At 34.7% G+C, this 27,390-nt stretch overlaps 1 protein-coding gene across 1 annotated transcript; it reads right to left on the reverse strand.

Annotated features, from left to right (window-relative positions):
* Nucleotides 1–10,968: 10,968 nt before the first annotated feature.
* On the reverse strand, nt 10,969–11,896 carry LOC129756892 (cuticle protein 16.5-like). Its single transcript, XM_055753935.1, has 2 exons — nt 11,761–11,896; nt 10,969–11,653 (listed from the first exon to the last, which is right to left on the reverse strand). Exons 1-2 carry the CDS (start codon nt 11,770–11,772, stop codon nt 11,117–11,119), a joined length of 549 nt encoding a protein of 182 aa, XP_055609910.1. The 5' UTR covers nt 11,773–11,896; the 3' UTR covers nt 10,969–11,116.
* Nucleotides 11,897–27,390: the final 15,494 nt, after the last annotated feature.

Raw genomic sequence — 27,390 nt, forward strand, 5'->3', positions numbered from 1 at the left:
AATTCAAGGATCGATTCAAATAACAGCTAAAAGGTATATTCAATTTCAACGATTTCATCTGGTGTTTTTCCAACGAGGATGAACCATATCCGAAAAATTACTGGATTTGGAAGAATAAAATAATCCTGATTAAATTACCAAGGTACTTATGAGCTGTAACCTGATTTCTGACATGTATTAACGATTCTATTTGATGCGTGCCTTCGCTGTTATGAGGCTGTTCGGTGAGGACAAAAACACCACAATCTTCTGTATATGAGTTTGGCGCGGACAGGAACGTCACTCTGTCCTCGATGACGAGGTTTATGACTAGAAAAAACTTGACCCTGAGGAAACTAGGAACTTGGTCAACCAGTACTTTTTGTGGACTTAAGCCGGCAAAGCCGGTCGCAAGTTCAACTCTATACAATCTGCAGGTAAATCAGTTCGATCGGTTTGCTCTAAAAAGAAAATACACTTTTCTAACTAAACACACAATCAATATCAATCCAAATTAGAGAATTCCGATTTCCCGGGAGGGCTTTAAAGTCGCAAAAGCGAATGTTCATCTCTCTCACGCCCTTGTAGTGTAAACATTATACGTAATTATACAGCAATTAAATTTTGCTGTTACTACCTTATCATTTTGAAAAACAAATTTTTTTGAGTATTCGAATAGTTTTGAGTATTTGAAATCATTCCCCATTACATTGTAAAATCAATTGTGTATTTTCTGGAATACTCTGTATTAAAAATAAATGAATATGAATATGAAAATGAAATGTATGCCTCTAAAACTTGTTTCTCCGAAAGCTCATTCACCAAAAATTTGTACGACGCTGAATCAAAACCATCGAAACTTTTTTATAATTCAACAATGGTATAAGAAAGGTTCAGATACCGGTATTTCGACAGCAACTTACTACTTCGATCGAAAACGCTCGCTGAAAAAGATAGTAAGTTCTAATCGAAATACCGGACTTTTCCTATACCGTGATTGAATTGAAAGGAAGCTTTCGATTGAATCAATTCATTAGGATTATTCACACATAAGAATGTACGACGCGACGCAATATTACATTATCAATAATCTAAATTTATGTCAAAAAAGATGCTACGCTTTTGTGCGTTTAAATTGACGTAAATTCACATCACTGATGATATAATATTATGTCGAATGTGTTATTTAATTAAAGCTTTATATTTTATGGCTTCAAGCGTTTCTGTCTTTTGAAGTGTAATTTTATGTAAAAAGTGATGCTTCTTTTTTGTGCATTCTTTTTGACATAAATTTACACCAAAAAATTAATAGTGTGTAGATTTCAAAAGATTTACATATATAACTCAGTGTGTATACTTTTAGAAATTTTTTGCTGTGTAACACTTACATATAAATTGTAAAACGCTAATTTATAAGGATCAAAACAGTCTATGGGCCTCCCAGCAATCGATTTTGTTTAATTTTGTTCAAGGGTTTGGGCCCCCTGCCCCTGAGTAAAACATCAAGTCTGCTTTGAGATCAAGTCTCCCTTAATTTTAAAAATATCAATTTTTTTTATATCCTACCAAAATGCTTCTAATTCATCAAGAGGATCAAGAATCTTTCTGAATTGAAATTACACGCTGTCAAAAAAAGTAAAAGACGATGAGTTGCTAAATTTTTCCAAAAAGATATTATGGAAACAAGAAAAAGGGATCAAGTATACCCATTCTCCCCTACAGGTAGCACGCGCTTCTAACAACTTGCGTACAAAAATACTTTTCGAAGCAGGTAAAACACTATTTTTTCGTGCTTTGTCACGACTCGTCACTAGAAGAAGCTAATTTCACTATATCCGTGCATCAAAATAAATTTTTCAACGTAAACGTACAAAAAACTTCAACGAAAAACAAAGGATGAACCCGTTTTATTCAATTATTTAGAGTTCCAAAGTGACTTCTTCAGCTTGGATTACGGTATCCAACAAAAACAAATAAAAACCAAAAATAATCTTTTACTTCTACTTGTTACCTATAACAAAATTTAAACGGATCGGATACAAAAAAGATAGCATTACAAATCTAAGTCTGCAGTTGTTTTTTTATCATTAGCTCAGAAAAAAAAATTTATGGTCAAAAATTTTGTAAAAAAATATTTTTTTTACAAATCCATAGTAAGTTTAAGTTAATTTATAAAATTCTGACTTGCTAACAGCAGCAATCCATTTTCAGGCGTTCAAGACTGTTTTCCTTCACAAACATTCAGGCAAAAATTCAAAAATATTTAATTTTAGTTATTTAAATTCTTATAAGATAAGGTTTGGTCTCGTGCTTGTTCATGTTTTAAGTATTAGCATAATATTATGGGAAAAACTGTAATCATATGTACACGTTCATTGAAGAAACTGTTGGATTATTCATATTAATTAACCCTCGTTACACCTCATTTCTGTAGATGAGTTCACTGATACTGTTCCGATTGGAGAGGAAGAACTGTTAACCCATTCTTCCGTCGCACTTGACCGCTTATAGGAGCGTATCTTCAAATGTAGCAACAACATTCACCTGAGCGCACACAAACAAAAAAGTTAGTATCAACTAACTTGCTGGCTAGCTAGTAGAAGATATTTACTACTGAGTAGCATCGTCTTGGCAGTTCAAACCAACCAAATCGAGATTCTTGCCGGTCTCGCCTCTATTTTTGCCTGCTTTATCTTCCCGGGGATGCGATATTTAAACTCCGAACGGCCTTGAAGGTTCACACAATCCAAAAGTGCATCTCGCACGCTCTAGTGAAAGTGGTTTGTGGCGGGATATCGAATGAATTGACTTGATGAATGGCTTATAGTTAAAGTGGTCTAGAATCAATTTTAGTTCGTTTCATTAACATTGTAACAGATTTAAGGTATAAAATAGCAATGGAAATGCATCTTTTGGAAATCAAACTTCGATTTGGTTTGTTTGTATTTATTGTTAAACTTTGGATTTAGAAATAGACTTAAATTAATTAACGGTGGTTAACTTATCTTAAAAATCTTAGAAATAGACTTAAGAATAGTAAAAATGGAAACTCTCTTAATAAAAAAAATCGTAAAATACAATATTATCTGTTTGTGCTATTTGAATACGGATGTTTGTTCTGAGGTCTGCGTAACTCTACCGAATGGAAAACATGTAAACCTGACTTCGACCATTTTGCAAATAGACCATTCCAAGTCAGTAGGGGTGATGAGTAACATTAGTTGGTTGGGAAATGTCTCTATAATTGCTTAAGGTGAGTAGGATTAAATTCTAGACTAATGATTATCAGGCAAATCTACGTCTGTGCTGATTACTCTGAAAGTTGTTTCTGAATCGATTTTTAAAATAAATACGAGAGATGCCCAGATTATTCTAAGATCGAACATCTGTTGCTTAACTTGTTTCAATTGTACCATCTTATTTGTTTTTGTTGGTTCAACATTTGTATTGAAATTCGCCTATTTCAAATATTTTTAAGGATAATATTCGATTTTAGAGTAAGTTTTTTCAAGTACGGATATAAGTTTAAACCGGTTTTCTAAACTCAGCATCAGTGTTTTTTGCTCTTTCAGACAGGATTATTTAGTATGTGGGAGCTCTATTAAATAATGCAGTCCACTCAGAACTACACTTTGTTCCAAGAAAACCGTTTGATTGTAAGAAAAATATTGTTACAGCAACAGTGTTGGTATAGGATAATACACGCAATATAAAATTTGTAGGTGGTATCATTAAGCCAATCCGTCATACTGGGTAAAGTTTTTTACGGTATCGAAAAATGTAAAAATTTGTACCTACATCTATTTCTCGATTTTTTATTTTAAAAAAATAAAAAATTTTAGAAGGAGTCTCACGATGTGAGAAACTATGCCATCACCATTTGATTATCATTAAATGATAACTTAATTACATAACATAAAAAAAATTGAATAAGTGTTGTGGTATACAAATGTTGTATCTAACACTGCTGTTGCATGATGATCCGTTTGTATTCTTGTTTTATTTTGTTTTATGATTTTAATAGCCGTAATTTAGGTGGCATGCTCGGCGGAATGAAAACTAGAAAGAATTTTTTTTAATAGAATTATGAAAGAAAGATAGGTAGACAGGCATTAGTGCGCCAACAGGAGAAAGCTTGATAGGTGTTGAAATTTTAGGCTAGAGGGCATGTTGATGAAAAGCTCCCATGGATTGTCCCGCCTTTGCTCTACACTAGCTAACTATACATAAGAAACTGAGAGTTCCCATGTATAGCAAGCCAAGTGGTTTGAGAGCGTGGTTTGAGAGCGTGGTTTGAGAGCGTGGTTTTACCGCTTTTACAGACACTTTAAACGAGCAAAAACGTAACAACCCATGGGTCTACTGAGCTTTCCTTAGAGCAAGTTCACTGGTGTTGGGAAAAAGTGGTAGAAATTTCGACACTTGTAGCACATTTTGAAAATTTTACCATGCAAAAATGTTTTCAAGATATTTGGGCGTTTTATTTTTCTACAACTCTGTTTCTATTTCAGTCGTATGTGATAGAAATCAAGCTATTTTTGCATCAGAGTATGCGAAAATAGAACGTGTGTTGTAAAAAAAATTGAAGGCCGAACTGGATTGAAGATCTTGAAAATGTTTTTGCATGGTAAAGTTTTCAATATGTGCCACAAGTTTCAAAATTTATAACACTTTTTCCCAACACCAGTGAACTTGCTCTTATGCGAGAACAGTTCTAGCGACGTTGCCATTTTTCAGATTCTCGCTGTGAATAGTTACTACTTGTCAATTTTTCGCTTTTCACATTTTATCTATTCCGCATTCTTACTTTTGGCCAAGTGTCAATTTTTGAACCGTATTTTCTCATTGTATTTTTTTTCCTTTTGCCAATGATTGTTTGTTATATGATTTTATTGTTTTATTTTTGACATTTCGGCGAGTTATGAAATTCAGAGTAGTATTATAAGACAATGTTGCAACGGCGAGATGCAGAGAATTACGCAAGTAGTTCAAAAGCTGTTCACAATAGAAAAAAAGCCCGAGTCATAAATTACACAAGAATTGCAACCTGTACATAACGCTCATTAGACCAGTTGTCCTCTACGGAAACGAGACTTGGATATTGGTCGAGCAGGGCCTGCGCACACTCGGAGTTTTCGATCGACGAGAGTTGAGAACCATCTTTTGCAGCGTGCTGGAGAACGGAATGTGGAGGAAAAAGATGAACCACGAGCTCGCGCGACTCTACGGTGAACCCAGTAGCGTATTTCGGGGGAATATGCACCTGCTAAAGAAAATGACCGAGCATATGGATGCATAAACTGAACCCGAATACATTGCAACATGTTCTTAATATTTCACTGCTACTCATATTCTGTCAAAAATAAATACATTTCATTGTAAAAACGAAGAACATATTCGATTTTATACAAACGCTTCTCAAAGCAACCTTTGAAATCATTGGATGTAAAACGCCCTAGTGTAAGCAAGTGATGCTCCAAAACATTTGATCAAAACGAATAGAAAACAAAGCAATGTTCACAGTGTAAATAAATTGATTCTGTTTTTTTAATTCGGAAAAAAATCAAGTTTATCGACATATGACAAAAAGTGGTTTTCAAACACTTTTCAATAAAAAAATAAATAATTTTGAAAATTTTTACTTAACCATCAACTGCGACTGTGATGGAATAGGTATGGTAGCTTCTGTTTCCAGTTAGCTGCCAGATCTCACCTCATCTAACTCGAGCGTATCCAGTACCGTTGTCTCCGCATCGCTCTGGGCTGTATGCCCTCAACGCATAACATGAGCCTTGAAGTTTTGGCAGGAATACTCCCTCTTGAAGATCGATTCAATTTACTATCACTCCGGTTCCTCATCAGGTGTGAGGTCATGAACCCATTGGTGATTGTGAATTTCGAAAGGTTACTTGAGCAAAATCTTCAAACTAGATTTATGTCTATATACCATGTCCTCATGTAAATGCAGGTAAATCTTTCTTCGTATTCTTCAACTCGTGTTTGTAGCCCAGACTACACAGCAAAAAATTTCTAAAAGTATACGCAATCTAAAACGTGTGGCATCTATTTTTTCCCTAGTGTAATTAAAAAAAGATGTAATTTCAAACTAATTTTGGTCTATTTTTCTTCGTTTTTTAAAAAAAGTGTAAAATTAAATTCTTTGCAATAAATTTACACTGCATGATCTAGAAAGCAACGTTGGGAGATAATTTTACATCAATAATGAAAAATAATCATTGCTTGAATTTTTTAATGTTTGAAACCTGAATATTTACTAAAAATTTCAAATATCCCGAATGAATTCTAAAATTTTACATCACCGTGTATTTTTAGACGACAACAAGCCGATCCATTTTCGTGAATCGCTTTCGATCTAAATTTACACGTCGTGATAGAATTTTAGATCAAAAACGATGTTCCGTTTTCGTGCATCGTTTCCGATCTAAAATTACACGAATTATTTTTGCTGTGTACGATCATTCTTGTTTCCAGTTTGATTTGTCTATGCAGCAGGAAATTCACTCGCATCGTCCTCTTCTGATTCCAAGAATTTTCGAAGCTAAATATAGACACGTCGATGCTGATAAAATGTACCTACTTTTCCGATGGATCACTCATAGAGGAATAAACAGGATTTGGAGTGTTCAACGAAATATCTAGCGCCTCTCACAGTCTCCAGTCACCAAGCTGTGTATATGTAGCGGAGTTAGCAGCTATTCAATGGGCTTTGGATAAATGTTGATACGGTCAAAATTTGGTCAAGGGAAAACGCGTGTAAATCAGTGAAATCGTTTATTTAAAAATTCAAATTAAATTTCTTTTTCAAGTTTAATTCGTATAAAATTCAGGAAAAATATTCAGTTAGGCTTCCGCTTTTTCAAATCCGAATTGCCGGGCCTTACGCTTAACCCCTGCTATCAGATTTTGTACAGCCACCTTGTCCACCTTCTTCGTCGCAGAAAGCCAGTTTGCCTTGAACTGCTGCTCGTCCTTAGCAGTTTTTTTGGTCTTCTTTAGGTTCCGCTTGACAATAGCCCAGTATTTCTCAATTGGGAGGAGCTTGGGATGGTTCTTGTCCTTGGGAACCACCTGCACGTTGTTGGCAGCGTACCACTCCATGGCCTTTTAACCGTAATGGCAAGATGCCAAATCCGGCCAAAACAGTAAGAAACAACCGTGTTTCTTCAGGAAAGGCAGCAGACGTTTATTCAAACACTCTTTCACGTAAATTTCTTGGTTGACAGTTCCGGAAGCTATGAAAATGGTGCTTTTCGAGCCACAGGTACAGATGGCTTGCCAAACCAGATATATCTTCGCGAACTTTGACAGTTCCATGTGCTTGAAAATATCTGCTACCTTTCCCCTTCCTTTTGCCGTATAAAACTGCTGTCCCGGAAGCTGCTTGCAGTCGGCTTTGACGTAGGTTTCGTCGTCCATTACCACGCAGTCAAACTTCGTCAGCATCGTCGTGTACAGCCTCCGGGATCGCGCTTTAGCAGTCGTATTTTGTTTATCATCGCGGTTTGGATTCACTACCTTCTTGTAAGTCGAGAGTCCGTCTCGTTTTTTGGCTCGATGCACGGTTGTAAACGATACGCTGCTCTTCTTCCTTGGACGGCATTTTGACAACTGAAGAGTGAATTCCATTATCAAAATAGGAGCAACATTCTACATACACACACCTTCAAAATGAGGGGTGTTCAGGTTTTTTAGATGCAAAATTGAAAGAAATACGTCAGGTTGATATTGACCAAATTTTGACCGTATCACCCTTTATGAAAATAAGTGTCTTCTCATCACAGAAATTCTTATATCCTTTTCAAATGGTACGAGGTAAGATGATACAAATGTGTAACTATTTTATTCATATTTCAAAATAGCTTAACTCTATCAAGGGGATTGGTGGGTAGGGATTGGACAGGGCATCGAACGATCTGAAAACTGATATGCAATGGAATCAAGCCAGCCGGAGTATCTCGGCAAATTTTGAATCTCCAGAAGGATACTTGGGAGCCTTTTCGGAATTCTTTATTTGTTTCGAACAGTTGGAAGGGAGTAAGATGAATCAAACTTGTCCCAAGCCAGTGGTAACGGACCCCTTGGTAGTGCTGCAATTATTGTTGATGAGTTAAGCATGAACAATAATTGAATGTGCGATCGAGACTTCCCGTACCGACTCGGATCGAAAGGCCTATCAGCCACTGGTGGGTTTAACTACATACATACACATACATACATACATCTTGCCGAACCTTGAGAGGAAAGCAATTTGTCCAAAAATCGATGAGGGTATTTTGATCGAATATTTAAAGTTTAATAAATTTTCACCAACAATTAACAGCAGTTTTTCTTTAGTTGATCATTTGAATGTATTCTTTGACAAACCATTAAAATCAATAGATTTTTAAGCACCTTGACGTAAAAGCCTCTTTCATTTGCTCACTTTTTACAACGTAAGTGGTGGATAGCCTTTTAAATAAGAATATTATTCGCGTTTATTGGACAATTTTCTAATTTTTTGTCTTAGAATAACAAGGTATTGATTGATGTTCTGAAATACGTTTTCGTAAGTAGAATTCAAATCTATCACAACATAGTCGTTGGCGTTTTACTCCACAAGGGCATTTTGGACAAAAGTACTCTATCCAGAAGGTGGCGAAAGCTGGCCGGATACGCTGCACAATGGGGAAAAAAGTGTATAAACCGCGAAGAAATTCAATATCTTTTGTCCTACATGACCCAAATCTATGAAATTATACTTTCCTTTTGTTAAAATTTCCGGAAAATCGATTGGACATAGTTTCAAACGCCGCACAAGCTTGCGAACGGAGATATAGTGCCTTATTAACCCCTAATTCCCCTATATTTTGTAAACATTCCAGAAAAACACTGTTTCGAACCAAAGAATTTTGAACGAAAACAGACCTATCGTGTGTAATTTTTTTTTTTTGAGGAATCGAATGAAGGCTGTTTTGGCCACCGCACGCTTCAGAAAATAGAGTTATGGCTGTTTTTACCCTCAATTCCCCTATATTTTTCAATTATTTCTGAAAAAAGCTGGTTCGGACTTGTAAATTTTGAACCAAACGGGTTGTAACTTTTGTGGTTTTATCCAAGCAATCAAATGAAGGCTGTTTGAACAACCGCACACTTCGAAAAATGAAGTTATGGCTATTTTACCTTCAATTCCCCTCAGTTTTTCAAATTGTTAAGAAAATGCATGTTCGAACTTGAAAATTTTGAACCTCTTGGAACGTATCTTGTGTGATTTTTTCCGAGAAATCCAATGAAGGCTGTTTGAGCCACCGCACGCTTCGGAAAATGGAGTTATGGCTGTTTTTACCCTCAATTCCCCTACATTTTTCAATAATTTCAGAAAAAAGCATGTTCGGACTTGAAAATTTTGAGCCAAATGGGTTGTATCCTATGTGATTTTTTTCCAGGAATTCAACGAAGCCTATTTGAGCCACCGCACGGATTGGAAACAGGAGTTATGGCTGTTTTACCCTCAATTGCCCAACATTTTTCAAATAGCTCAGAAAAAGCATGTTGGGACTTGATAATTTTCAACCAAATGGGTTGTATTTTGTGGAGTTTTTTCCGAGGAATCGAATGAAGGCTTTTTGAGCCACCGCACGCTTCGGAAAACTGAGTTATAGCTGTTTTACCTTCAATTCCCCTACATTTTCCAAATTGTTAAGAGAACGCATGTTCGGACTTGAAAATTTTGAATCTATTGGGACGCATCTTGTGTGATTTTTTCCGAGGAATCTAATGAAGGCTGTTTGAGCCACCGCACTCTTTGGAAAATGGAGTTATGGCTGTTTTACCTTCAATTCCCTTCAATTTTTCAAATTGTTAAGAAAATGCATGTTCAGACTTGAAAATTTTGAACCTTTTTGAACGTATCTCAAACAGCCTACATTTGATTGCTCGGAAAAAACCACACAAGATACAACCCATTTGGTTCAAAATTTTCAAGTCCGAACCAGCTTTTTTCAGAAATAATTGAAAAATATAGGGGAATTGAGGGTAAAAACAGCCATAACTCCATTTTCTGAAGCGTGCGGTGGCCAAAACAGCCTTCATTCGATTCCTCAGAAAAAATTACACACGATAGATCTACTTTTGTTCAAAATTCTCTGGTTCGAAACAGTGTTTTTCTGAAATGTTTACAAAATATAGGGGAATTAGGGGTTAAAAAGGCACTATATCTCCGTTCGCAAGCTTGTGTAGCGTTTGAAACTATGTCCAATCGAAAAATTTTCACTAAAGGAAAGTATAATTTCATAGATTTGGGTCATGTAGGACAAAAGATATTGAATTTCTTCGCGGTTTGTACACTATTTTCCCCATTGTGCGCTGGGCAGGACATGTTGCGAGAATGCCGGACAACGGTCCTACAAAACGGGTGTTCGCTACGAATCCGGTAAGCAATAGACGTGCAGGGACGCAACGAGCGAGGTGGTTAGAATAAGTGAAGCGTGATCTGGCGAATGTGAAGAACGATTGCCATTGACCGAGTGATTATGTTCATCAAGTTTCGTCGTGAAACGGAAAAGTTATTTCAAAAAACGAACACAAACACATATCTATTGGATCCGAATGAAACTTGATGTTTCCTCGAAGAGATTCCATGAACTTAACACTAAGCATACATCTTTCGAGGATATGATGGCTAGAATCTTTCAAAATCAAAAACCACCAACCCATAGAAAGTGTACTATGTATTCTGTGACCGGGATTCGATCGCATGACCGTTGGCTTAGAAGATTTGATCGTTATCCTCTACGCCATTGGCGGTTGCAAAAAAAAGTTGGGAATCAAAAACTTATTTTTTTAACTAACGATGGATATGCAAATAGACGAAAGAGCTTCAGAGGCCTATTCTAATTTTTAAATACGCAATATCGATAGAAATAAGGGGTGGATTTTTTATTCCTTATCTCAGAATGTTCTTTTCTCAATAAATTTTGAAATAAATGCTCATTATGTTAATTTAATATCACTCGTAATCGCTTTATTTTCCACTCATCCATTACTTTTCTCATCTTTCACCGGAAACAATCTAAATTTCGTGAACAAAAGAAAAGCAACTCGACAGTCATCTTCAAAATCTACCGTGCACTGGTGCTGCTTAGTATTTGGCATAAACGGCCGCTGGCTGGTGGCTGTAGATCGATGGGTAGCTGGCAGCGTAGCTCAGAGCTGGGGCAGCGGCGTATCCGTAGTGAGCAACTGGGGCAGCGTGAGCGTAGGCAACTGGGGCAGCCTCGACGTAAGCAGCCTTGGCAATCGGAGCGGCAGCATAGGTCACAGCTGGAGCAGCGGCGTAAGTGACAACGGGGGCAGCAGCGTAGGTCTTGTGCAGGACGGTCTTCTCCACTGGGGTCTCAACGATGGTCTTCTTCACGGCTGGGGCGAAGATTGGCTCGGAGATCTTGGCATCATGATGGACAACCGAGGAGCTGTGGTGGGTGATTCCAGTTGGGATGTTCTTCAGAACGGTTCCGGCATGGACCACAGTTGGCTCCTCGATGATGCTCTTCTGGTAGGAGATTTCCTTCTGGGCCACAAGGGCTGGCTGATGGACCACCGAAGTGTATGCAACTGGGGCCGAGTGGATCAGGCCTGGGGCAGCAGCGGCAACGGCGAGAACAGCAGACAACACCACCTACGAAAGGGAAACGACACAAAAATCATAATTCATATTGTATCACATTTCGATCTCACAGATAAAAACTGAAATCAATCACAAAGCAAAATCAGAGAGATAATTACCAATCGGAACATTTTGAATGATTGTTTCGCGAACGAAGAAAAAACGAGAGGTCTGTGTTGAATAGTTGTTGTTTGAAGTCGTACAATTTGACTGTACCTTTGGACGACCCGACGACGCCTTTTATATCAGTCAAATTCTCTGGACTAGAACAACGCGCTTCGAACGGCCGGCCGACCGCTCGGATTCCGGACATTCGGGTAGAACACGAGATCCCATCTCGCAGGACCCGCGTTCGCTTGGCGTCGCGCGTCGTCGGCGTCGTTGTTTTTCCCTGTAATTGGAGGCAAAGCGACCGTGGGTGGGTGGTTTGGTACAAGGGTGATGAACACGAAGCTTTACGCGTTTGCGCAAAGATTTTTGCCTTCGTCGTCATGGTGCGTCTTGTTACAGTTCTTTCAAGTGCCTTCCATTAATCAATCTTAGGAGATCGAGTCAAGCTTAGTGTGAAAAACTCGCACTTAACGATATGAGATCGAATATCACCATCAGTACCTATAGATTTTCGAGAGATAAGTTCGTTCTTGGAAATGTCGCTTTTGTTTTATGGAAACAGCATAATTGCAGAGTTGAAGAGATAATCTTTGAATACTTTGTTTGTCATGGCAATGAGATTTCACATTTCGATCACCAAATAACAAAGGAGTTTTGCAGCAATTTTTGTGTTTTCTATAAAACATTAATCTGTTTGAGCTTGAATTGTTTTTTAGTATTACATAAACTTTATCTACAGAAGGCGAGTTTGTTTGGCACAAGACTGTGCGAACGGGGAGTGGGGGGAGGGGGGGGTGGTTTAAACCCTTTTAAACCCTTCGATAATATATGACGTTCACGAATTGAAACTTATTTTAATTGTCAATTTCGATTTGCAATTTAATAAACCTTTTGTATTGAAACTCAAATCTTGACACACAAAAACCCTACCTAGTCTTTAGAATGCGTTTTCATTGCGAAGTTTATCAGGAGAAGTTCAGAATATAAATCTTATCCTTTAGCCAAGTGTCAAGTGTTGACCGCTCACGATATTTAACACGAAAACAGTATTCGCTAAAAGAAAAAAAACCTAGTATCCCTATTTTCCTTAGTATCCAGTATTACTAATCACTTTGATTATGAAAAAATCGTTCATTTCATTGCTAATTTTCTGCAGATATGAAATATTCATTAAGAAACGAATTTGAGCCTTAATTTTCTTTTATGTTTCTTGCTCTAAATGCTCAAATCCCAATTCAAAAGTATTTTGATTAACTACACAAGGCTAAAATATTCTCATTTTTGGAGGTGCAGAGGATTTAGAAGCTATTAGCTGGTTGTCTTAATCCAAATATGCATTTAATTTATTTTCTTAAGCAATATGTAACTTCTGAAAATAGGTAAAAATTATTTATAACTTCTGCACTTTTTGACGAAAGTTTAAAATACTATAAACAAATTTTAAATAAAATTCTCAAATTGATTTTAAAGTTTCCCCAAACATTGCAATTAATTTCAACTTCTGCTAAAAAAGATTTAGAAATTTTCTATTTGTTTAAAGCAAAAATCAAATCGTTTTGCAGGGCTCTAGACATTTGTTAAATGAAATAAACCCTTTTTTCAACTTTTTTCAGTAATGTCAACAATATTAGTAATGATAGTTTTCCAAATTTTCAAAAACTATCAAATTTAACTTTTATTTATTATTTTTATATAATATAATTTCTTTATTGAATGAAGTATAATGAACCAATTCAAAATTCCTTTCGTGTAGATTTGTTAGTTCATCAGTTATCAATGATTAATTTTACTCATAACTTCATAACTTACTCATTTTTAAACTTGTAGGTATATTCTATACCACCAAAACATCATAGACAAACGATTCGAGTTCAAGACGCCAAAATCTAATACATAAACCATTTATACATCGGGACCGAAATGCTAGAGTTATCAATTACATTCCGTAAATAAGTTTTAAGATGTTTTTTTAATCCTTTTGAAATGTTAAAAAACTTTTTTTGTTTATTTTCATATTTTGTTTAAATTTTACCTATAATACATTATCCGAATTATAAAGAATTTTTTTGTATTTTGAAATAGATAAGTCAAATTTTACAGTCAAACGACTTACATTTTAAGAACTATTTTTTAACAGTTTGTCCTTGTTTGTCAATTCGGAGTTTTTGTGTTCTGAAAACATAGTCTTTAACCTATAAATGCATATATTTTAAGAGGAAGAACATAATTTCTACGTTCTGTCCTCTCCTGGACCCAATATTTTGAATACCAGCGAAAAAACATTCCGAGCTTGAAATTTTAAAAAATAAAAACGTGCGCATGAAAATTGATAAACGTTGACTTACTTTTGTTACTATAAATCATCTTTTGTTAACAGATTATGATTTTTTAATTAATCTCATTCCTTATGTTTATTTTTATCAAATAAAATTAAATAAATAAATAAATAAAAATATTATTGTGAATTGAAAAATTAACCTTTTCAACCTAACCTAAACTGGTAGAATTCGGATATAAAAAATTATTTTATCTCTGACTTTGATCACTGGCACTGTTAAAATAAAATTAAATATTTTCTTTTTATCATCAAATTGAATCCAATCCTAAACAAATTGTTTTGAAAAAATTCTTTTGAGTTCAAAATGGATTTTTTTCCTAATGAAAACTAACATTTAAAATTTTGAATGTATTATTTCAAATTCAAGATATAACAGTGGTATTTACAATCTATTGGAAATGAAGAAAAGATATGTAATTTAAGATGAATTCATTTGCTCAACAATTTTTCATTATGATTAATTTCTGACCTGATCTGAAATTCATTTTAGGATTCAGATTTAATTTATTTTTAAATCTGGCGTTATATTTTATGTGTACTATTTGGGGGCATTTTTATGTCCAATGCTTTTAATTCTGATTTCATTAGAAATTTTAATCCGCGTTCATTTTCGGAAATTCGGAAATATTGGTTTCAAATTTGTTAACTAGACTGCTTAAAATTTATATTCAAGCAAATTTCAATTTCAGAGTAAGGAACATAACTTTAAATAATTTATAATTGACTTACCGAAAATAGCGTTGATTTGAAACGTTATTCTTATTTGTTTTGAATCATTTCAGTAATTTTTTTCGAATCTGTGTGATGGTGATGATTAAGAAAATGGTTTTAGAAATCAATTTCCTTATTAAGGGGGGGGGGTAGGGTCTAACGGGAAAACACCATTTTCACGATTTTTTTCTAGAGCTATCGTTCAAACAAATGTATTCAAATGTTTTGCATTATACAAAGCATTGTTAAAAGAACATTTAGTAATTTTTTTCGTAGAAAAATATTGAAAAATGAACCGGTGACGGAGCACTTTCGAGGATGCCTTTTAGAAAACAGGATTTGCGGTGGACACTGTATCTCAGCACAGAATCATCTGAAGTCAAAAAATCAGAGCAACATATTTTTAATAGATGTTTTTTTGTGGTTGTTTGAAGTAAATACTACGATTTTTCACGAAGAAATTCGCCATTTTTTATCTGTAAAACCAAAGTAAAAAAAAAAAGAAAAACGTTGGGGTCTGGTATTTTATATGTAGAAAATATGTTCCAAATTTGAAAAGAATCGGATAAGTAGTTTTCAAATGACGATGTCCACGGACTTTAAAAATGTGCTTTCGAGAAAAACGCGTTTGAAGTTTCTGCTCTTGCTTTCTTGCAGTATAAGATAGGAGGAGATAAATGCCTATAATTTCTACAGTTTTGCTTCCATTGACTTGAAAATTTGACACAACATTCTTGAAATGTTTAACAATAAGAAAATAAAAAAATAAAAAAATCGATTTTTTGAAAGTGTTAGACCCTACCACCCCCCCCCCCCCCCCCCCCCCTTAATATAATCTCTAGCTATATTTAAACTTCGAAAAAATATTTGATACCGAACCCAGAAAAATATTTATATAAAAGTTACACATATATATTCAGTATATGAATTCTAATCCAAGTATTAAACAGGTTTACATCATGTACTCTTTGTTGTGTTCACAAAGTTCACAAGTTCACACCTAATTTTGACGAGCTTCGGGGCATTTTATTGAAATAAGTATATTCAATGCAAATTAGTGCAATAAGTTTTCCTCTAGTGTGTCATACTTCAGATTCAATGGTAAACTTTAAAAAATAAGTAAAAATTCGTCAACAAAGGTTACAGAAGTTTGGAAAAATAAAGAAATTTAAAAAGTAAATGTTAATTGATTTTTTAATCACAAAAATAGGCCTTTGGAGTTAAAGGGGTATAAATGCATAAAAACTAACCTCGAGAAAACACGCTTTTAAATTGATGTGTTTTGTCATTTTCCATATATTTTTCAAAAATGTGTAAATTATCGAAATTGACTAAATTGCACTTATGCTTTTCTGCTCAAGTATTACATTCTTCAACAAAATTACTCAAAAATCTGTGGAATCAAAACTCAGCAACGGCCTCTTGATATGCAATGGATAACTATGAGTTTATCTTTCTAATTTCCTAATATTTTCCTAAAATGAATCAAAACTAATGAATTTATTTTCTTTACCTCTATATAACAATATAGAGGTCATGAACAGAATTAAACTCAGAACGTCAAACATAGGCTTAGTGTCTGCTGTTTGAATTATTATTTGAGAACACAAATACAATTTCATTTCTCATGACCCTAAAAATTTCTTACAAGCTAAATCCATTTGGAAATATTTAAAAAAAAATTTGGTTTTTTCCAGCTACCCGGTGAAGAAATGAAATTCCATACATTTTCGCGGTATTCCTGAGATTCCCGATTTTCCCGGTTCGCTAACAACCTTTCATCAGCAAACCATGTTTGTAAAATGCAGGATATTTCAAAATTTTTTATTGCTTGAGATTATTCTACACTTCACCCAATTTTGTTTAAAGAAGCCCAGCAGACAAACCTGATTACATTTTTTCTCAAACTGGGTGTCACAGCACATTTCGCAGTGTTCCATTTGTAATAATCCTGGTATTAAGCTTACGTTAACGGAAAATGGTAGATGAATAGAAAAGCACACAATGGTTTCCAATATCTTGAAATTTGTTTTCAAATTCCAATATCAAGCCCGAAACTCAGAATATTTCGGCAATTTGGTGTTGTTTGGCTTTTATTACAAGCTTTTGAATAAATTTATTCGATGCGCGGATTTTCAAGCTCAATGAAGCGACTTTTAATTGTCTCCAAAATTACGTTTAGTAATCCGATTCATATTCTAAAGGGCGAAAATTTGAAATAAAGTCGAAGATTTTTTAAAATTTCTAATTATTAGGAAGTTCACAAATTTTATAACCTTGCTCTATTTTATAAGCATTATTCTTTTTTCATAACATTGAAGCTTATTAAAGCTCCGCGGGCCACAATTCAGTGCCATGGTTTAGCCATCCATCCATTAAAGAGTTAATTTTTTTTGTAGAAGGTATAAATTATTAAACTCTAGTTGAAATAACTTGTGGGTTTATTTAATGCTTATTTTTGCTAAGAATTTTTTTATTTACCCCAAAATTTTTCCCGAAGCTTAGTTATTTAGATTTAAACTTTTCGAGAAAATAATTACATTGCCTTACAAAGTTAAGTAATTGTTAATATTTGAAAAAAAAATGTATTTTTTTTAGAAAAGGAAGGATTTATTAATTCATAAATAGATTAGTCATGAAACACCAAAAATAAACATAGCAAAAATTGTTGTGAGTACATAAGACATTTTTTTGTTTTTTTTTTATATTTTTTTTTATTCATTTTATTGTTATTCTGTTATTTTTTTTAAATGTAATGTCATTATATTAATGTAATGTAATGAAATGTAATGTAATGTAATGTAATGTAATGTAATGTAATGTAATGTAATGTAATGTAATGTAATGTAATGTAATGTAATGTAATGTAATGTAATGTAATGTAATGTAATGTAATGTAATGTAATGTAATGTAATGTAATGTAATGTAATGTAATGTAATGTAATGTAATGTAATGTAATGTAATGTAATGTAATGTAATGTAATGTAATGTAATGTAATGTAATGTAATGTAATGTAATGTAATGTAATGTAATGTAATGTAATGTAATGTAATGTAATGTAATGTAATGTAATGTGTAAGCGTTGCTAGTCAGTCGAAGGAGGCCGCGGTGATCTTGCTGTAGTTTTTTTAAAATAAATGTTGCAGTGTTGTTTGTGGGGGTTAAGGGGTTCTCCTTGGTGAAGCAGTTCACCAAGCCACGCTAACCAGGCGAACGACCGGGCGAAAAGTGGTCGTTCATCAACCCACCACCAGAGCGCAGTGCAGAGATGTGAGCCGTAGTCTTCAAGCGAAAAGGCGAAGCGTGCGATAGGGCGAAGCGAAAACGAGCGCGGGACGGGGGCAATGAACGCGAATGGGGTCAGAGCCGGTCAAAATGGAAATGACCATTTTACTCTGCAGATAGTTCGCGAACGCACAGAACCGATCCAAAATCAACTGAAGGATCATATCAACATTTTATAAAATTTGAACTGTGGTGATTTGTTCAGCAAGATTCCAAAAAGAACAGGATTCACCACCAGCAGAAGATTCCTAAAGGAAAAGCCAATCTCGAGTCGCTTTTGATTGGAACTCCAGGTAACCCCACGCCATTTTGCCCCCTGCCAAAAATACCATGTTAATCTGATCCTGAACCTTACCAGGACCCCGCTGTTTCGGATTGATTTTTAATCAACCGAGCCCTGAGAGCGCCACAGCGCTCTACCACCTCAACCGACCGCTGTCGGTGTTACTCAATTCCGTACCTGGTTCAGCACCCAAGGTGGGGCCAGGTACGACGTCGCCACGCGCTTCGTTCATCGTCGAAGGACCTAGTGCGCCACCGATAACATCGACCGACCACCGCCGGTGCTACTTACCCTCGTACCTGATTCAGCACCCAAGGTGGGGTCAGGTACTCAGCATCCACGCCGCTTGCTTACCGTCCAAGGACCATCAGTGCCCGGTTCAGCACCCAAGGTGGGACCGGGTACAGCAACACGACCCGCTAGAGCCAGCCAGCTTCCAAGCCGACCTCACCGAACCCGAGCTCGACGTCAAGGAAGGAATCAGTACACGGAATAAGGTTAGCTAGCTAAGTTAAGAAAGTGGTGGGTGATCAAAACTGCATCATTAAACGGTACCGAACTTTATCTGAGGAGTTTTCTTTAGCTCTCCCGAATTTCCCTGCAACTTAGTTTTGTGTAAGCTTGCCGACCCTAGGGATTGTTAGGGGTTCATCGTAAATCTGCCGATTGGCTAACAGCCAGTCTTACAAATGTAATGTAATGTAATGTAATGTAATGTAATGTAATGTAATGTAATGTAATGTAATGTAATGTAATGTAATGTAATGTAATTTAATGTCATGTGATGTAATGCGATGCAATGTAATGTAATGATCAAAGAAATTCGAAAAAAAAACGAAATTTTAATTTTGATGTCAACTTTCTGTGACTTGGCCGTTATTCGTAAAATCGGCCGATTTCCAGAAAACTTACTAAAGCTCAGAAAGTAGATTTTTGGCCAAAAATGTGTCTTCGAGATAACACCAACTATCGACGTTTCAAGGATTTCTAATTCATTTGGCATTCGATTTAAATTACGATTTTCCGTATTTCCATTGGTCCTTCTTTTACTGATTTTTTTTTTAAAGTCGATTATTCAAAACAAGTTTTTTAGATAACATCAGATTTCGATGTTTATGCAGTTTTAAGTCGTTTGGCATCAATATTGAAATTTTGATTTTTTCCGATTTCCCGTTTGAGGGAGATTTTTGAGAGCAAAAAAAAATATGTATAACTGATTTCAGATAACAATTAAAACAATACAATTTCTAATACAATACAATACAATTCATTAATATAAATTAAATAATATCTTAAGCGTATCTGTTCTCGAACCGTTTGTATCATTTATTCCGAATCAATCCATTCAACAACCATAAAAAGGTCGCTCGGATTATTTGAAACAATTTCTATCGTCAAAATGTTGATCGTAAATGAGCTCACAATTTTATGACCATAATCAACACTTACTCCATAGCTCATTAACATTTGGCTGCGATACAGTTTTCATTATTCCGATCCAGACAGTCTTCGATCCCCCCGGATTCTGAATCCATCAGTAGAACATAATCCCAATCCCAGCAATAAAATTACGGCGTAGTTGACATTTGTGCACCGACAAAATGGCTTTATTCCTTCATCCGTCCCGGATTTTCAAGATTTTAGCAAAAATGTTCATTCCTTCTTCTATTTATGGATTCCGCCCCTCCACCTACGATCCAGGACGCGATTCAACAAGAAAATACACCCGCAAAGGTGTGTGTGCGTGTACTTCAGAGACCCACCCAGCCCTCCAAGTCCCAGTAAGTGTCCAGAATCAATAAATGTCAGAGCTGAGAACTTCGTGCGTTGATCTTGATCCGGTTCTTTAGTTGAGCGATCGTTGTTTTATTGTCCACCAGAAAGGCTGGCGCACGCCTGTATCCCATGAAGAAGGAGATGACCATTAAAAAAATTCAACCGATTAGCGTAAGATTTTTTGTATACGCTGTTGTTTATTTTTTGTAGCTCCGACGAAATAACACGTTAGCTTTGGTGATCGCGATGCTGAGGCGATCGCGCTCCAGGAGATTGGCGAAGAAGTCAAAACTGATGCAAACAAAGGTGGATTTTGAGTGATATTGGCGGAGATTACAAAGACTTTAGGATTGGCTAACGACTTAAATAATTGACAAGATATATGCTGCTGAATCTTGACTAAGTGATATGTGATGACAGAAACGTTCTCAGATATGAAATCATATAGGTTTTTGCATTGAAAATTCGTTGGTGAATTCACTTAACATATTAGGCTGAACTTGCATTCCATTGCTAGTCCACGTAATGCTCCAATTTTGCGAACACGCCGCCTAAAAATAAACTGCACATTTAGATGCAGTTAGTATACATATCGATCAATAAACAGAGAAAAAACACGCATGAGTCAAATCGAATGTCGTAGCAAGTTTTCGCTTAACCGATGGATAGTTGATCTGGAACCTACATGTATGAATACAACTAAAAGTCATGGTACTCAACTACTCCTTGTATTTATCGTGTCGACGACATTTATATTAAATACCGAAAAAAAAACAAACCCTGACAACAAAAAGCGCAATGCCCAAGAAGTGACATCGACCTTGCACTTCTGTAAGGTTCGGGTAAGGGTGTAACCGTGTGCGGGTTTCAGTGTATTGAGTAAGTACTTTTTAAATGTTGCAACACACGCTTCTAAAAAAAAAAGTTGGACACAAAAACCGGCCCCTCGCGAGATTCAGGAAGTGAGCTGCTTTAAGTTCAGTTGGTTTTTTTTTCTCTCGTATTTCGGGCACCTCTACGTCAGTTTTACGCCGGCTAATGATCTTTGGGGCGGACCGGCTATGTGAACGGTTGAATGGATAACTTGTACTTATCCTTATACCGTTGATAGAGTCGGACAGTAAAAGGAAAGTTGCGGCAGGGTTGAAATGCATTTTTGGCGGTTCGCGATCGATTGGTCTTGTTATTGGAATGGGTATTAGTGTTGAGATTCATTGATCGGAGTTTATTGATCGTAACGAGTTGAGAATTTTTGGGAAACGTAGACTTTGTGAACCGAAGTAGCTTATAAAAATTTACTGTTGTGAGTTAGTTATATGGAAGGTATCAAAACATCTTGCCATGTAGTTCATTTTAATTATTTTTATTTAGTTTTTTGTTAAATTTGATTCACAACAGTTGGGTTTTCTATTATTTAAAAAATATGATTGAGTGTTTTAAGGGGTGGGGGTAGGGTCTAACACATAAAAAAAACGATTTTTTTATTTTTTTATTTTCTTATTGTAAAACATTTCAAGAATGTTGTGTCAAATTTTCAAGTCAATTGAAGCAAAACTGTAGAAATTATAGGCCTTTATCTCCTCCTATCTAATACTGCAAGAAAGCAAGAGCAGAAACTTCAAACGCGTTTTTCTCGAAAGCACATTTTTAAAGCCCGTGGACATCGTCACTTGAAAACTACTTATCCGATTCTTTTCAAATTTGGAACATATTTTCTACATATAAAATACCAAACCCCAACGTTTTTCTTTTCTTTTTTTTTTACTTTGGGGAGATTTTACAGATAAAAAAATGGCAGATTTTTTCGAGAAAAATCGTAGTTTTTACTTCAAACAGCCACAAAAATTTCATAAATTTTTTTTAAGTTAAATAAAAACGTTGGGGTCCAGAAAAACATCTATTAAAAATATTTTGCTCTGATTTTTTGACTTCAGATGATTCTGTGCTGAGATACAGTGTCCACCGCAAATCCTGTTTTCTAAAAGGCATCCTCGAAAGTGCTCCGTCACCGGTTCATTTTTCAATATTTTTCTACGAAAAAAATTACTAAATGTTCTTTTAACAATGCTTTGTATAATGCAAAACATTTGAATACATTTGTTTGAACGATAGCTCTAGAAAAAAATCGTGAAAATGGTGTTTTTTTTTTGCCCGTTAGACCCTACCCCCCCCCCCCCCCCCCCTCCTTAATTATTTTAATTAACTAGACGTGATTGAATACACTTATTCCATTTTCATTTTATTATTATGTAATAAAATTTTCATTTAATGATAACAAAATAATGATGAATTCGTGAGAGAGTTTTTTTTTAAGTTTTTGATTTTCGAAGAAAATTTAAAAAAAATCGAGCGATAAATGTACGAATTTTAACATTTTTCGGTGTCGTAAAAAAATTAACCCTGTATGACGGATTGTTGTATTACTGCAATTTTTTTTAATTAATATTTTTATATTTCATTAACCTGTCTGGGCTAGAATGCATCAAAATGCATTTTAAAGATCCCCTTTTCGATCTCGTTTCCATATACTGGAATATGATTGTTTTGCATCACGCGATTATAAATTTCAAAATTTCATCCATTCAAACATTTTTCTTTATTAATTCAGCTAGTATAAGAGATTTGGATTAGAATTCAAAGATGGTTCGCTGATGAATTTTCTAACTCATCAAAACTCTCTGAATCTATTTTCCTAATTTTTTCTCGGTTTATTCAATCGACGTTTAATTATATATTATATTTTAAAATTTAACATTTCAAACGGCACTGAGTGGCAACAAAAGGGTCACGTCGAATTCAATCTCAATCGGGACTTGATAAAAGGTGTCTTAAAGAAATTTGAATTTACGAGACTTTACGTGAAAAAATATAATTGGGGACCACAGTAGGGCAGAACAGGCTTTGTGCTGGACAAAACCTCGTAACTCTTTTAAATCAGCTCAGGTTTAATGTCTTCGGCTGATTTGTTCACGATAATAAAAGCTATCTTATAGTTTAGTTGATGTTATTCTAGCTAAATATTTGGAATTCATTTTTGAAAGGCACAAAGTTGAAAATATACGTTGGTAAAATTATGATAAGTTCACCTCATGTTGATAACAATAACTTCAAAACAAAATCAAAATTACATGTTTGAAAATTTTCTAATTTAAAGATTAGAAAACGCCCTATCTAACGCACTATTCGTGAGAATAGTTCAACTGGTGGTTCCACCAATTTTTATCTTTCAGTTTTGTGTAAAAAACAAGTTTCTTCATTCAACTTTATGTTTTAGTTTAACCAAAAAACATCAAATTTCATATTTCTGAAGAATAAATGCTGAAAATTTCATCCAAAATGACAAGTACAAGCTAATAAAATGAGAAAAACACCTAAATAGCGGTACTGATGAATAATGAAGCTGTTCATTAACCTGTTTGGAATTTAATGTATGTTGCTGTAAATTGCCCTGGAATAGTTTAGATAAAAAATTAAAATGATCACATGAGGTCAACAATAATACCCTATATTTACGCATAAAAGGAATTCAGTTATATAAGGAAATTGATTTTTTGAGTTCCTAATGTAAAAAATGAATGCTATTATTAAAGCTATTTTTTTGTAAAACAAGATCCGACACTAAACAGAAGGCTTCCATTCCGAGAAAAAGTTTTTTTTAAACAAAGACAAACACATTCAGGATCTCAATGAAACTTGTTGTTTCGTCGAAGAGAATCCTTTTTTCTTAACTCTATTGAGCGTAGATCTTTTTTTTTTTTTTTTTTATTTATTTTTTAAAAGAGCAGGGAAAAGCCCGCGGGAGTGGAACTTCAGTCGGGGTCCTTCTCCAGTGGGCGCAAAACCTCCTCATCATTCTTTATTTTTTTTTTCTTTGATTTTTTCGATGTGTTTACAATTATGTTAGCTCATTTCATGTATCACACTTCATTTTCACATTCAATTTTAAAATAACTCAATTTAAGTGAACGTTCAGGGGGTGGTTTGGTGGCGGTTGATGATGGCGGTTGGTGGTGGCGGGCGGTTGTGGCGGGCGGTGGTGGCGGTTGGTGATGGCAGTTGGAGGCGGCGGTACATGGCGGAAATGAGATAATGGAAATGAAATATCTGGCATTAGTCGGATGTGATTGACCGTTATGGCTTGCGAACTGGTAGAATGGTGAAGAGGCTATGATCGACTCTGGCTTCCAGCGAGATAAATCTCTGTTAAGGAAGCATTTATCGACTATGTTTCAGTTAGGAACCATCGGGTGTTCCAACAGCAGGATACTGGTTAGTCAAAGTAAGTGTCGTGACTGGTGGGTCCTAAGCATTCCAACAGCTATTATTGACCCTTTCCTGATACACTTTTTCTGACTCCAACTTCCACGACTTTCAGAAAAACGCACCATACTTTCTCTACATTTCTTTTCTAACTGACTCGTACTCTTTAAATTAGGCTACATTCTCTCTCCGAGAAACTATGCGATCTCTTCCTCTGTCTGCACTTGCTCAATTTTTTTCCTTCACTTTAATGCTCAATCATGCTCTTTAAAGAATAGATGGATTCAGTCTAATGTGCACAGTAAATAATCACGTATTGATTTCATACATATTCAAATTTACCTTTCTATTTATCTTTCTATTATTTTTTTTGTTTTATTCATTCCATCTTTGCTATATTCTCTACATTCGCCTCCACTCCTACAGTAATTGTTATATTGAAAAACAATTACTAAAATTTTTTTTTTTGCTGAATGTGAAAAAAAAATGGATTCAAAAATATATAGTTCAATAACTCAATAACTTTTAAAACATTTAATTTTCTTGCATTTTCACTTCTTACTATCAAAATCTTTTACTGTATGAAAACAGTCAAACGACTTTTTAAGACGCTCTTAATGTTTTATCGATTACTTTAGTTTTTATTCTCTGTTCATAGAACTTTTAATCTTGCTTTTATTAAGTAATTCATTTCTATTTTTTCTTAATTCATCACACTCCTCATGGACTGTATGTAGTAAACGTGCTTATGTGAATTGTATTAACGTATAACGTATAAATATGTTTTTAACAATCAAAAGGCGTGCATTTCATCACTGTATGTTTTTTTGTTCTCAAACATAAGAAGTAAAAAGTATGATACCAAGTAGATTAGTTAAGGCACAAAAGTTGTTATCTCCTAAAAAAAATTATGTTTAATTTTTTTTTTTTCCGGGATTTTCATCCTGTTGGATGATTCATCCCATTAAACAAAATTATGTTTAAATAAAATTTGATTTGTTTAACGCAGTTACTTAAAGGTACAAAAAGTCCTATATGTTATTGGTTACTGGGATACTCAATATTTTTAGTAAGTTCATAAAACTTTATACTTGAAATAATACTGCTTTGTAAATACATTATATTCAAATGTGTTTCTTGGTTTAACACTAAAACCATTAAGCCCCGTGCACACCTAGAATTCGAAGGATATGATTTATATTCTACCTCTTTTTGGCATTCTGCCTTAAGCGTGAAATTTAAATGTAAACAAATCTATCACGATTTTGAAGTTAAAAACTCAATCGCGGCGACGATCGCTGAATACAAAACTGTTTTGGGTAAGACTTGAAAAACCTTCGAAATTAAACTTACTTCTAATTTACTTCAATCAAATTCATTTTCAGCCGACAAGAAAATTCCGTTCCAGTGGGTTTAGCTATTTTATTAAAAACATTACGAAGTTTCCGCCTGTCTAACCAAAAGCATTCATTGATTTCGAACCCTCCGCGATGTCGCTATGTAACGAAAGTATGTCGATCCGGCTAACTCAATAATGAACGTTCAAATGAAGATGATTCCGTTACGTTTTATTCGAACTTCGTTCAGCCTAGAATTGCTCAAAAAAATGTTTGTAGAACATCCCAACAATCAAGTCGAAAGTCGGTATCCTGCAGTACCAAAATAAATAGGATGAACATGAATACAAGGCACCAACGTCTAAAGTTCCCATTTTCGTTAACAACGCTAAAATGTTTCTATAGATATAGCATCAACGCTTCCGAAAACTGTTGCAGGAATAAGAGAATCTACTGCGCGGATTCTTCAAATCTAATCGTAAGAAGGTAATTCATATTTTCCTATTTATACAACCCTGTATTGTTTGTTATCTATAATCTTTACTTCTTTACTATGAACAAGTTTTTATCCAGTAAAAATGATTAACTTACATTATAGAATGGAAATATATAGTATACCCAGTCTAAAATAGGTTCACATTGGTTTTGGTAATAGCCCCTCTGCAAGTAAACGTAATAGGTGTCGTATTCCATTTTCTTAAAAAGGTTCAATTGTGCAAAACCATTTATCCATTCCCACTAATGTTTATGAGCTGAATTTTGTTTTATTTTAATGCCAAGTTAACATCTTCCTCTCGAAACGACACGCCATGATTTTTCGCTTAAAATTTCCATCTATCTAATAATTGTGATATCCAGTGACACTACTATCAAAGCGTTATTAGTTGTTCTCGAGGATTTAACTTATTTTGTTGTATGAACCATATTTCCGTATTTTGGTTGAAGACCATCTATCTCTTTTTCTTTTATTTTGATGAAAATCACCCAAACCTTTTCGCAATATCATGGTAACTTACATTTAATAATGTTGAAAATTTTCTCTTTGCCCTTTTCAAAAATCGGTGTTTCAAAAAGATGTTTTCAGCGCTAATCCCCAAAGAGTATTATTCAGCTGCAATGTAAGGACTAAAACTGACAATATCAGCATTGCATAATTCTAAATACGTTCTTATAAAATCTTTGTCAGATAGACCGTTCTTATTTACGATGTTTCATATGTAGACATAAGATGGATTCTTATTAGAACATATTTAGTATTCAAACATCACATAATGGCATAAGATTCATATTCTAAGATTATTCTTACAATTTCTACTGCAGCTTCCATGGTGAACTAAAGCGTGTTTTCTTATTGATTTTTAACCAGCCACCGATTTAAATTACTTTATTTTCGAAATTTACATTTAACTTTTGGATGTAAATCATTTCTTATACTGATAATAATTTCTGTTGGATGAGAATTACTTCTGATACCTACTATGAAATGTATGCCTCGAAAATAAAAAAAATCATCAGTGTCATATTATATTCACCACAATCAGTTATATAATAACGCCTGTCCCAAACTCAAAATATGAATAGGAATTAAAAAGTTTTAAGATCCATGTTGGTTGTTTTATACTCAATCTCAGACTTCAATCTTATA

Source organism: Uranotaenia lowii, chromosome 3, assembly GCF_029784155.1.
Source record: "Uranotaenia lowii strain MFRU-FL chromosome 3, ASM2978415v1, whole genome shotgun sequence".
NCBI classification, from domain to species: domain Eukaryota; kingdom Metazoa; phylum Arthropoda; class Insecta; order Diptera; family Culicidae; genus Uranotaenia; species Uranotaenia lowii.